Source organism: Podarcis tiliguerta (genome assembly GCF_965153285.1).
Source record: "Podarcis tiliguerta genome assembly, chromosome: 6".
NCBI classification, from domain to species: Eukaryota; Metazoa; Chordata; class Lepidosauria; order Squamata; family Lacertidae; genus Podarcis; species Podarcis tiliguerta.
The window spans coordinates 20,456,828-20,468,935 of record NC_139539.1 but is presented as its reverse complement, the minus strand read 5'-3'; the positions used below and the strand labels follow the sequence as shown (position 1 = coordinate 20,468,935).

The 12,108-nt window shown below is 43.2% G+C and overlaps 1 protein-coding gene across 1 annotated transcript in view; it reads right to left on the bottom strand.

Moving 5' to 3' along the window:
• Positions 1 to 12,108, bottom strand: part of PREX1 (phosphatidylinositol-3,4,5-trisphosphate dependent Rac exchange factor 1) — a 220,634-nt gene that overhangs the window by 47,153 nt on the left and 161,373 nt on the right. Inside the window, exon 17 of the mRNA XM_083446700.1 lies at positions 4,083 to 4,175. Coding sequence (XP_083302826.1) covers positions 4,083 to 4,175 — 93 coding nt within the window. The remainder of the gene's footprint in view (positions 1 to 4,082; positions 4,176 to 12,108) is intronic.

The window sequence follows — 12,108 nt, the reverse complement described above, 5'->3', positions numbered from 1 at the left end:
CTTCAGCATGCAGGCAACTCTCCGCCAGCAGCGGGAGCGCTCCCGCTGCTTGCGGAGAGGTCCGCGAAGCCTGCATTCGCCCCATAGGACACACACACATTTCCCCTTCATTTTTGGAGGGGAAAAAGTGCGTCCTATAGGGCGAAAAATACGGTAATTTGTGTGCCAAGGGATTGCAGAAAAACGGGAGAATGTGGTACTAGGTAAAGAATGCCAGCTTTCGTTTAAAAACAATAAAATAATTTCTAGTTCTTGAGGCTGTAAAGACATGCTTCAAAATGTGCGGCAATGCCTGATGAACTTTCAAAAGCCAGAATAATACTGAATAAAATACCCTCGGTCAAAACTGGGGTTCCAGTGCGTGCCCATCTCCTTCGCCAACAAAACCAGAATTATGCAGAATAATGGGGAGGGGGAACCATTGCAGAGAAAGTAAGATAAATGATAAGTGTTTCGGATTTGCACAGTTGGGATAATTTGCACAGGTCACAGAACTTCTTGTGGCACAGCATATCGATTGCCTGGGTGCTGAGTTTTAGTTTAGGGCGGACTACCCTATCTATTAGGGTGCGGGTGGTGCTGTGGTCTAAACCACAGAGCCTAGGGCTTGCCAATCAGAAGGTCAGCGGTTCGAATCCCCGTGACGGGGTGAGCTCCCATTGCTCAGTCCCTGCTCCTGCCAACCTAGCAGTTCAGAAGCACGGCAAAGTGCAAGTGGATAAATAGGTACCACTCCGGCAGGAAGGTAAACGGCGTTTCCATGCGCTGCTCTGGTTTCGCCAGAAGTGGCTTAGTCATGCTGGCCACATGACCAGGAAGCTGTACGCTGGTTCCCTCGGCCAGTAAAGTGAGATGAGCACCGCAACCCCAGAATCATTCGCGACTGGACCTAACGGTCAGGGGTTTCCCCACCCCCTTTATCTATAATTAGTCCACACACATTAAACCTTATCTCTGTTCCATCATGTTTATTGTGATTAAAGCAAGAGTGGCTTTGGAGACCCCAGCTGGCCTGCCAAGCAAATTTTCCTGGCCCCTCAAGACCCCACTGACTTTGGCCACAGCGGCAAAAACCCCACAAAAAATAAAGCAGGCATAGCACTTGAATTATTTGATGAGTGGAGAGGGGACCATAACCACCCTCCTCAGCTGATCTGGATGGTGCCTGTATATGCACACCCTGTGCATATCCCATGCATGTTGGTGTGAGAGAGCATGGGATGCCTTTGGCCACACCGACGGCTGGCAGGTGACCCCTGGAGGGTTGGCAGTGGTGAATGTGGCCCGCGGACCAAAGAAGGCTAGCCACTCCAGCATTAAAGGCGAATTACTCAATCGGCTCATAATGCTTTCCTTGTTTACTATTATATTCTAATGGATTACTGAATATTGCTTTATTTTGTTTAGGTTGTTTATTTTAAAGTTATGCTTTTAGCTTCACTTTTTTGTATTGGATCAGGTGTGCGATCTTTGCTGTCTGTTTTGTTTTGTCTTCAGCCTGTAAACCAGGCATAGGCAAACTCGGCCGTCCAGATGTTTCGGGACTACAACTCCCATGATCCCTAGCTAACAGGACCAGTGGTCAGGGATGATGGGAACTGCAGTCCTAAAACATCTGGAAGACAGAGTTTGCCTATGCCTGCTGTAAACCATCATTGTGTATAATAATACAGAAAGGTGGTATACAAATTAAAAGTGAAATGAAATCTAAAAGCTCAGCAAAAAGAATGTGGGCGCTACCACATTCAGACTATTACTATTGGTTCATCTAGCTCAGTACTGACTATAAAGACTGTTCTGGGGGGGGGGGGGGGAGTCAAAAATGTATTTCTATTGGGCACCCTGTTCTCCCCACCCCTCCCATCCCTGGAGAGCATCAGGCCACCAGAGGGTTTTCCAAATGGTCTGCAGCTGCTGCGCTGGCCTGGAACCATATGCCGGATAGCTTTGTAGTATCAAAAAGCAATTAAAGAGTCCAAGAATGCAATAAAAGGCATTACTGCTAGGTTTCAAATCTTCGCGAATTGAGCCGACGGCTCTCCTGTTCACCAGGATTTGGACTGGGTTCCTATTTAAAGCAGTATCTTAAGGCCAAATGGGAAAGAAGGGCAAATGGTCAAAGCAAGTTTTTCTTCAAAGGTCAAGACAAAGATTCCTTTGCAAATTGTGTGCTTCTATAGTCTCAAAACACAGAGCGATCTCCCTCCCCCCCCCCAACACTGAAATATTCTATGGGCAGCTTTCCAAGGAAATGACGAAGGGATTATCTGTCAGGCAGTGGCTTACCAAGAGGCTTATATTCTGCTAAATCACAGCCTAGTGTAACATTTAAATGTAGTCACTACTGGTAATTATAAAAATAAAATAAAATAAATTCTGTAGTGTGCATTTGAAACTATAGAGCTATTATTTGCAAATGGCTCCAATGTTCCGAGGATGTAACACTTCTGCTTAATTTGCCTATTTCTCCCCTGTCTTGTGATCTCCAGCACACCTATGATTCTGCACCTTTATATACTGTACCTAGTATCATTTACATACTTTATGTCCCCAAATATTCATAATCTGCCAAGCCTCAGATACTGAGTTTCAAACAAGGAATGCAAATTTAGCAACTTTCTGCAAAACAGGAACATTTGCCAAAAAGAGAGAGCGCTGCATGCATGCAGAATTAGAAATATATTTGAGTTGTTCCTGAGCATATATGCAACCATCGCAATTTATACTGTGCGACTACCTCCAATATATAATGCACTTTGTAGACTTGTATATCTGCCCAATGAATGGCGACTTTTGCCAACAGTGAACATCTACCAGCAAGATTACAAGAGTGGGTTTATGAAATTTGTCCTCTAAATGTGTTCACATCATATGGGAACAATTGGTGGCTTATGTACATTTCCCCCTTAATACATCAGACCACTATGTGGGTGGCAAAGGCAGACAATGCTGGTCTTGAGTTAAGGAGCCATATATTGTCTGGATCAATCTGCCCAACTTTTATGAATCCACTCTTGTCAGTAAGTACATATTCTTTATTGTGAACATCCTGGGAAACTATAGATTGATAGCATGGCTGGCTTTGAAGGTTTTAGCTCTCCTCTTCCCATTCATTTCCATAATCCAGACCACCGTGCTTTGGCAATGTGCACATAGTCCTCCTGCTCGGTGACTGTGGTGGCAGTGTTTAAAAGACCATATTATCTGCACATGTTTGTTATAAATGTGCATCCTAGCAAAAAAAAAATCACTATCACACAGATGCTCACACACATGGCTCTATCTTAGAGGTGTCATTTAAACCACCAATCTATTTCTGCAGCCACTGCTGGTGAGATTTTGAAATTACAAGCTTTATTGACCAAAATGTACTACCCCATAAGTTGTGTTGCACTTTTGCTCTCTCACTTTCTCAACATGGTCCACTGTGCTGGGCTTTCCTTAATTTATTGTCTAGATCACTGGTGTGCAGACTTGTGTTAAAGGCAGATTAAACTAGTACTATTAAACAGATGACACTAATTTTCCAGTTGACATAAATGCTTTTGCCTTGAGGAATCAACTAGATGTGCCATGGGAAATTGGTGACCAGAATCTCCTGTTCCTGTTGTTTTTAACTTCAAAGCAGCTATGAAGGGCTGTTAATTTGGTCCTGGATAGGGGATGCTTAACCATTTCATCCTACGCTGTTCTCTGGACCTAAATTCCCTACTTCCATCCCAAGTTATTAGCTCTGCAGGAGGAAAAAAGCCATGTGCAGATGCTTGTTGTTTGATGCTGATCTGCAAACAGCTTCCCTGTGGTTAGCTTCATGTCTTGCAACACAGTATGCCGCTCTGGGCCAGAGGGGAGCCTGCTGTCTTATCACTTAATTAAATTACTCTGAAAGAATGCCATATAAAGGAACTAAACACCTAACAATGCACAAAAGCCGTTTCCTGCAACAGGGATCACAGAAGATCCTCGGTGGCCATCTAGATGCTACTAAAATGAAATAACCTCCTGTATGTTATTTTTGGGGCATTTCAAAGCACTTCCTAATGCAGAAAAGGCGAGTGTTTACAAATGTCAGGAGGTTTCACCTCTGCGTGTGACCCTCGACGAACAGACTTCACCACAATGGCTTTGTTCTTGTCTTCTATGTCGAAGCCATAGTCATCCTCTTCTGGCAAAACCTTGGAAAGGAGGAGAGAGAGAAAAATAACTTTGACAAACCTGTGAGCTGTTTCACCAACCAATGAGTTTGGTCCTCAGTTGTGTAATTGTTGGTTGCTGTTTCAATGGCATGGTTTGCATGTCACACTAAACCATTGTTTAAAACAAACTATGGTTCAACGTGAATGCACAGCTTGCGGCTCCATGCTACTGTAAAGTTCTCATTGCACTCCACTTCTGCTGGCTTGTCGTGATATATAAACAGGGTCTCATGGTTTTGTTTCCTCAAAACAAACCATAAGCAGGAGGCCAAGAACAGACCTTGGGCCACTTGTGGTTGGTTTGGAGAAAGCAAACAAACCACAAATCTATGTTTGGATGTCATGACGAACTAAACTCTGGTCTGTTTCCCAGTGATGCAGTAGTGGGGTAGGAACACAGCAAGAACACTTCAGTAGCACCATCACACTGAATATTCAACATTCAACCATTGTTATTTTTTAACTATGGTTTAATGTGACATGTGAACTGAGCTAGTGTCTTCTTTCTTCCTGATCCTTAACATAAATACACACACACACACACACACACACACACACACATATATATACACACTCACACACATGAGACCTAACACAGTTGTTCTTGAAACACAACATGCATTGAAATGCAGGATTAATCTAGGGGCACCCAAGATCGAGGACCAAACTAGATACAACAGTGGCAGATAGGTGCTTCACTGAAACATGGACGTGAATAGGTCTTATTATAATAGCAAAAGCAGCACAAAGGAGAAAGATGTAGAACTTTTTTGCCCTTCCGCCACTTGTCTCCCCTGAGTCCATTGCCTCAAGCACTTTCCTCCAATCCTGGCTCGTCTCCAGCATTAGATCACAGAATGGAGAATTGCATCTGGAGCAATTAACCACAGAGAGCCTAAGGCCCAAGAGGGAGAATGGTTAGCATCACACTCCCCCACAATCTTTTTACAGTTAACACAGAGAGAGAGAGATGTGCACAGACTTCACATGTGAGCAGGGTGCACACATGAATAATGGTCCTGCCCCATTTAGCTCTGGCCTTCAGTCTTTTGACTTGTAAGCCAACGTGACTGCAAAGCCCAATGCAGCCCACTAGTCATGTATTGGGTCTCACCTGCCTGAGCCTGGAAAAACAGGCAGGATGCTCAAACACCCAGCAGGTTACATTTGGTTTGCCAAATCACACACAAAAAAAGTAAACAGTCTGGAAAACTTCTCATAAACATGTTGTCCCACTCTGCCCCTCTTCACTGTCCCAGTGGGGGGCAATAGCGAAGGTTCATGGATACAATAGCAGGGGGAGGCTCTCGCTCTCTCCCTCCCTCCCTGCCAACCAATCAATAGGGTGACAGAGTTACTATGGGCAAGAACCTCCTTTAGACCCTTGAACCTCCTCAGGGTATTGGGAAGTACGATGAGGTAACAGGGAGAGAAGAATAAGACAAAGGAGTGGGATAATGTTCTCTGCTCTTTTCTGAATCTGAGTGAAAGGAAGGGTAATTTTGTGTTTGGGGATGGAAGGAAATGTGGACTTTGAGAGATGTGGGAGTGTGGTGGAGATGGCAGTGGGATTCTCCACAAGCTCAAATCAAAAATTTGAGCAGAAGGAAAATTTTGGCGCTTTTAAAGCTCTTTTTTATTTTGAGGTATGCTTCAGTCTCCAAATTCCACTTCCAACCTTGACTAGGAAGAAGTTCACTAGCCTCTCTAGTCTCAACATTTCTCATTTATGTATGTTTCAACTTCCAACTAAATCCCCCTTCCCTTCCCACCCCACCTCCCCATGTGAGGCTGCTCTTGAAAACTACCTGGAAACTTCCATTTATTCAAAATGAGGCAAACTGCATGTTTTCATACGGAAAAGGCTCCCAGTGTATTTCTGTATATTTTTCAAGGTGTCGTTCTTAACCTTTAAGACTGCAACTGAAATTGATGGTGAGGATAAGCAGGGCACTTCCAGCAGTGGCCCCCACATTATGAAACTCTCCATAGAGAATACTAGCAGTCCAGATCCATAAAAATGTCAGCACAAGTGTTTCTACTCAGCAGTACCTGGGGGGTTGGACTGAATCTTAACCTGACTTAATCTATGGTGACTACTCTGCTTCAGTTTTTTGTAAGTTGCTTAGATTTTTTAAAATTTTGTGTTAGGCAACTAAGAAGTTATATAAACTGACAAACAAATAATGAAATAATATGTTCTTTGTTTTGTGTTTTTGTCTTATAAATTGCGTAGCAGGATTGGTTGAATTTGATAATAAAATTCTAATAAGAAATAACATTTAAATTTGCGAGATTGCATCAAACCCTTACATGATCTGCTAGGTAATAAACATCACAAGAATGTTGGGTTAGGGTTTGGGCAGAGGAGTTTGCTACAATTCCTTTTTTCAGTGCTTAGAAGACACAAAGGTCATTATGTACTTGTGGGTCAGTGCTATTAGCTCACCAGTTTCCTTTTGTTGCAGCAGTTCATTATGGCAGAAGATTAAGGAAACTAAGCCTCCTTCCTGGCAGGAGTTGAAATATACAAGACAACACTACCTCTGGCTCCAAACAAGCAAGACAATGCCGATTCAGGAGCCGGTGAAGTTAAGGGGAGACAGTGCAGAAGAAGAAGAAGAAGAAGAAGAAGAAGAAGAAGAAGAAGAAGAAGAAGAAGAAGAAAACCCTGCTTACAAAACAACACTGAGCAAGTCTGTTCACTACAAAGAGCTCACTGCTCACTGGTGAAGCACTAGCCATACAAGTGGCCCAGGTTTCATCTTCCAATACAATCCACCCTTTGTGCCCATAAGTTCTGAAGCCATTTGAAACTGGATGGAGCACTCATCTGCTCCAGCTTGCCATTTTTCATTTGGAGAGGCTACAAGGGGATTGCCTGCCTGCCTGCCTGCCTGGAAAAAAAAAGCATGCTCACAACAGTGTTTTTTCAAAGCAATGGGATGCGAGAGCTGTAATTAGCTCTACAATTTGACTGGATTCATGTGGGGAAAGCCCCAGGAAACCTTGACCCTTGGGCAAGTTAAACAAAGCAAAGTACTTTTAATACTATGTCTTGGTCATTTACTGTGGCTTAAAATAGTTTCAATGAAAATAACAGTTTAACCTCTCTTCACATTTAAAAATGGAAGTTAAAAGGGGAAAGCAATTCGCCACAAGGCCAAGTAACGTTGCTGTTGTTTATCAGGTCCTCCGCCAAGGCGTAAGGGTGCTGGGAGATGCCTATACCCTTAAAAAATAAGTTTTGTTGATCAATCTGCTTTTCAGTGAGGATCTACCCATACATCTGTTAAGGGTCTTCTCCATATGAACAAACTCTGTGTTAAATTGCTGTCAGGTTGTCGGGATACTTTCTAAGGCAGATTTCCCCAGCCTGCCATGTTGCCTGGGGCTGAAGGGAGTTGCAATTCATAACATTCAGAAGGCACCAGGTTGGGGAATGTTAAGGTAAAGCACCAAAGGACTGGGGCATGACGATGAACTCTGCTATGGAGGAAGGGCCCAGGACATTGCCATCCTGCATATTAGTTTGAAACAGGCCAAAATGCCTGGCTTGATCTCTGTTGCAATGTAGTGCCGCTGCTGCAGGGGCTGTTCACTAGCCACCTCCCTTGTGAGATTGACAGCGCAGCCTATTCATGTCTACCGGGAGGTCAGCCCCACTGACTTAAATGGGACTTGCGCCCAGACGTGATGGTGGCCACCAGCACAGATGGCTTTACAAGCGAATTGGGCAGACTCGTGAAGGATAAAGCTCTCAGTGACTACTAGTTGTGGTGGCTATATATTGCCTCTGGTACCAGATGTTGTATGCCTCTTCTTGCAAGCTACCAGAGAGCAAGAAACTGAGAGCACTGATGGCGTCGTGCAAGTGGGCTGCATTAGAAGGCCCTTTAGTCTGATGCAGCCGGGCTCCTCCTAAGATAAGTGTATATATTGAAGCTTCAGGCACCAGGCCAATGTTCTTGTTGTTACAGTGGAACCTTGGTTCCTGAACAGCTTAGATGCCGAACAAATCGGCTCCCGAACGGCACAAACCCAGAAGTAATTGTTCCGGTTTGCAAACGTTTTTTGGAAGCCAAACGTCAGCTGCGGCTTCTGCGGTTTCCGATTGGCTGCAGAAGCTTCCTGCAGCCAATCGGAAGCCACACCTTGGTTCTCAAACCATTTCAGGAGTCAAATGGACTCCCAGAATGGATAAAGTTCAGGAACCAAGGTTCCACTTTATTTGCCCATGCTTTCCAAAAATAATAATAATTAAGAGTGAGGCTCTTTAATACACTCTGTTTCTGAATTATTATTTTTCTATTGTGGTTTTACCTTGCTGTTTTACTTCATGTTTTATGGTGGCTTATTATTACAGTATTTTAATTTAAATGGTAGATCGTAAGTGCTTTCAATAAACACACGCATAAAAATAAACAGGGCTACTGGATACCACATAAGTTGCCGTCTCTGTAGAAGGTCTATTTGTTTCATGATGAAACTTCCCAGATCAACCCCAGAGACTTTACATTCCAGTTCTGAAGCCATCATTTATGAACAACAAAAGAGATATCCTAACACTGGTACATTTTTAGTATCTGGAATTAGGCCTAAGATTTAATTTTCCTGAACTATGTAGAGAATTTTGTATGTTTTTCCAGCATTTCATGTTTCATGCCAATGAACAGAAACAATTGCACAAGCAAACGAAAATTAAGTATTTGTTTGAAGAGTGTTTGCTTCACACTGGAACAATTTGCCTTTTGGCATCTGCACATGTCACTTGGCAGAAAACATCAGCTGTTCTTTCCAGTGTTAGGTCAGAACAGGGGATAAAAGACAAGGGGGAATAGAGAGGCAGTCGATTTCTCCTTATGCAATTTGGCATCTGTTGCAAAAAAAACACAGCATAGCGCATTTCAAAAGCCACTCGACTAAGACAATCCATCTTGTTTTAAATTCAGAAGGAACGTAGTGATGGGTAAAGGTGCAGATGATGTAATTCATCCTTTCCCAACCTGGTAACCTCTAGATGTTTTGGACTGCAATTGCCATCAGCCCCAGCCAGCACAGCTATGGAAATCACCACATTGGTGAATGCTCCTGCAAGGCAAGGCAGTATCCCAGCCTAGAAACCAAAGAATTCTAACTGTTCCTTCCTGTTCAGGGCCCACTGGAGAGGACACACCAGAGTGCACTTTGCCAAGAACCTCTTCAGACGCGTAGATGACCTTCAACCTAGATCTGCCAAAGAGTATGCAACTCAACAGGGAGTGATCCCTGATGAAATTAGCTCTCTGGTGAAGTACCTACAGTATATGAGGAGCACGTTTTCAAACATGTTTGCCTGCAAAGACCTGATTGTCACAGTCTAGGACTCATGCGTAGCACGTCCTAGATGCACACCTGAAAAGGTAATGTGTGAGGTGGCACAAAATGGGAATTGTGACCCATTTGCAAAAAAGCCTGGCTAAATATAATTGGTCAATAATTCTCCATATTGCTTATTTGAACAGGACTTTTTGTTCGTTATTTAATTCTTTGAATCTGCCCTGAATTGCAGCTGGAAAGGAACAGTTAAATTCTTTCAAGTTGTTGTTGTTGTTTTATTAACTGCCCTGAACTTCAGTTTGCTGGAAAGGCAGAAGAAAACTCTTTTAATAAGAACAACAGTTTTTAGCAGGAGTACAGTATTTTTTAAAAACAACAGCAACATAACTGATGGGCACATGACACATTACGTACAGTAATCACAAAATCACTGAATATGGTATTCAGGGGAAGAATCACATTTTCCAGTGACATTGTAGTTCTGTCTGAGTACTGAAGAAAACAGAGTGTGGCATAGTGGTTAGAGCCTTGGTCAAGGACCGAGCAGAGCAAAAGTGTGGGGGTTCAAATCCCCACTCAGCCATGAAGTCCACTCACTGGGTGACCTTGGGCTAGGCACCAACTCTCGGTCTAACCGACCTCACACACAGCATTGCAGAGAAGAGACTATGCACATGCCTAAAGAACCATGTATACAAACTTGAGTTCCTTGGAGGAAATGTGAGATATAAATGCAATAAATAATATCCTTGCAAGAAAAGAACATGTAGTGGAAAATGAATAAGAAAAACCAAGGAGGTGTAGGTTTGGCCTTATGCAGCCAACCCTTCCTGTGAGTCCTCGCAGGAGCATTTGTGCCCTTGAGGGTGGCCCACCTGGGGCTTGATTGCCCAGATTAGGAGCCCTAATTGGCACAGGTGGCGGATGTAGAGACATCCAGCCCCACCTAGTTGAGGCAGGTACAAATGGTGGAGGCCAAGATGGCTGAGTAGAGAGAGAATGATGGACCAAACACTGCTGAGGTTTCCCACGGTTGATCTGGTATGTATGTGGGTGAAAGTCTGGTGAGGGGAATTGTTCCCTTGGGGTTATTTATTGTTGTAAGAAGGTTTACTGTTGGTGGAGGGGGGGGGGTTGTTGCTGTTTGAGGAGGTTTTCCTATTCTGTCCAAATAATATATATATATATTTCCCCCATATATTGACTACAAAAGATCATTTAAAGACCCCGCAGAGTTAACTGGCAAAACAGAGCATCAGCTGAAAAGGTTCATGCTTGTGAAACTCCTGTTCCATTTGAAATCCCCAAGAGTCCCTGCTTCACTGCAGACCTTGAAGTAGGCCCTAAAGATTCATTTGTTTACAAAAGCCTTCTCTTAAATGATGATTATATTCTGTTGCAGTATATGTATTTTAATTGCATTCTTAGTGTTTTATGGTTTTAATTACATATACCATGCATGGGTTTGGCTTTAAAAAGCAGCCAATGAATATTTCTAAACATAAATAAATCAGATCTGTAGACAATGCATAGCAAATGAGAAATATGTCTATTTTTTTTTTTTCAAATTGGGAGGGATGGGTGGATGGCCCTTGTGGAATTGTTCTTTTAACAACCTCCTGGTATTAAGGGACTCAGCAGTAAGTAGTATGATACAGTGCACAGACTGCAAGTTTGAAAACTCATTTTCTCTCTTTGCTAGCTGCAATCAGCACTGTGGCTGGAGGGGCAGAGGCAAGGAAGCAGTGAGGAAAGAAACAACACTGCGGATATGCATATCTGCTGCAATAAGAAAAATACAGAGCAGCAGCATAAGGGCAGCTGAAGTCATCCACTGGGATACACTTATTCTCCTTAATGGACCACTGGATCCTTTCCCATGCTTTTTCCAGGTACTCTTTACTGCTCTTCCATTTTGCTATTATCCGCAAAGAGTGTGGCACAGGCTCTGGCCCACTGTCAGGAAATAAGCTTGTTTAGGCAGAAAAAGAAAAAGGTAATCAAGACTTATAAAATGATCCATTCAAAAGTGCAACAGAATGGAGCAAGAGCTTATAGAATCAGAATGACAGACCTAAGATAGCTAGAAATACAGATGCAAATAGAAAACAAGTGGAAAGGAAGTCACTGCTTTGTGCACACATGGTTAAGAAGCACTAACACACAATCGACATCAGTTCTGTAAGTGAAAATGCCCTCACATTGTGTTCCAAAATACAGCGGTACCTCTACTTAAGTTCACCTCAGGTTACGTAACCTTCAGGATGCGGCACCTCTGGTTGTGAATTCCTCCTGATCCGACCGGAGCTCCGGAACGGATCCCGTTCACAACCGGAGGTACCACTGTAATCTCTCCTAACTTGTTTTCACTTAAAACTGGTTTAAGAGACATTAACGACCCAATCTCACAGAGCTGCTCGTGGATCTATTTATCAGTTTTCAGTATTCCATGACACACTCTAGAATGACCAAAACACATAAGTTTGGATGGAGTAATGCATAGATTTGATTCTCACTGTATGAAGTCAAGGGGGTTAGGGAGGCTAACCACTCCAGATATGTTCCTGAGCACAGCCCTGTGCACCCACTATCC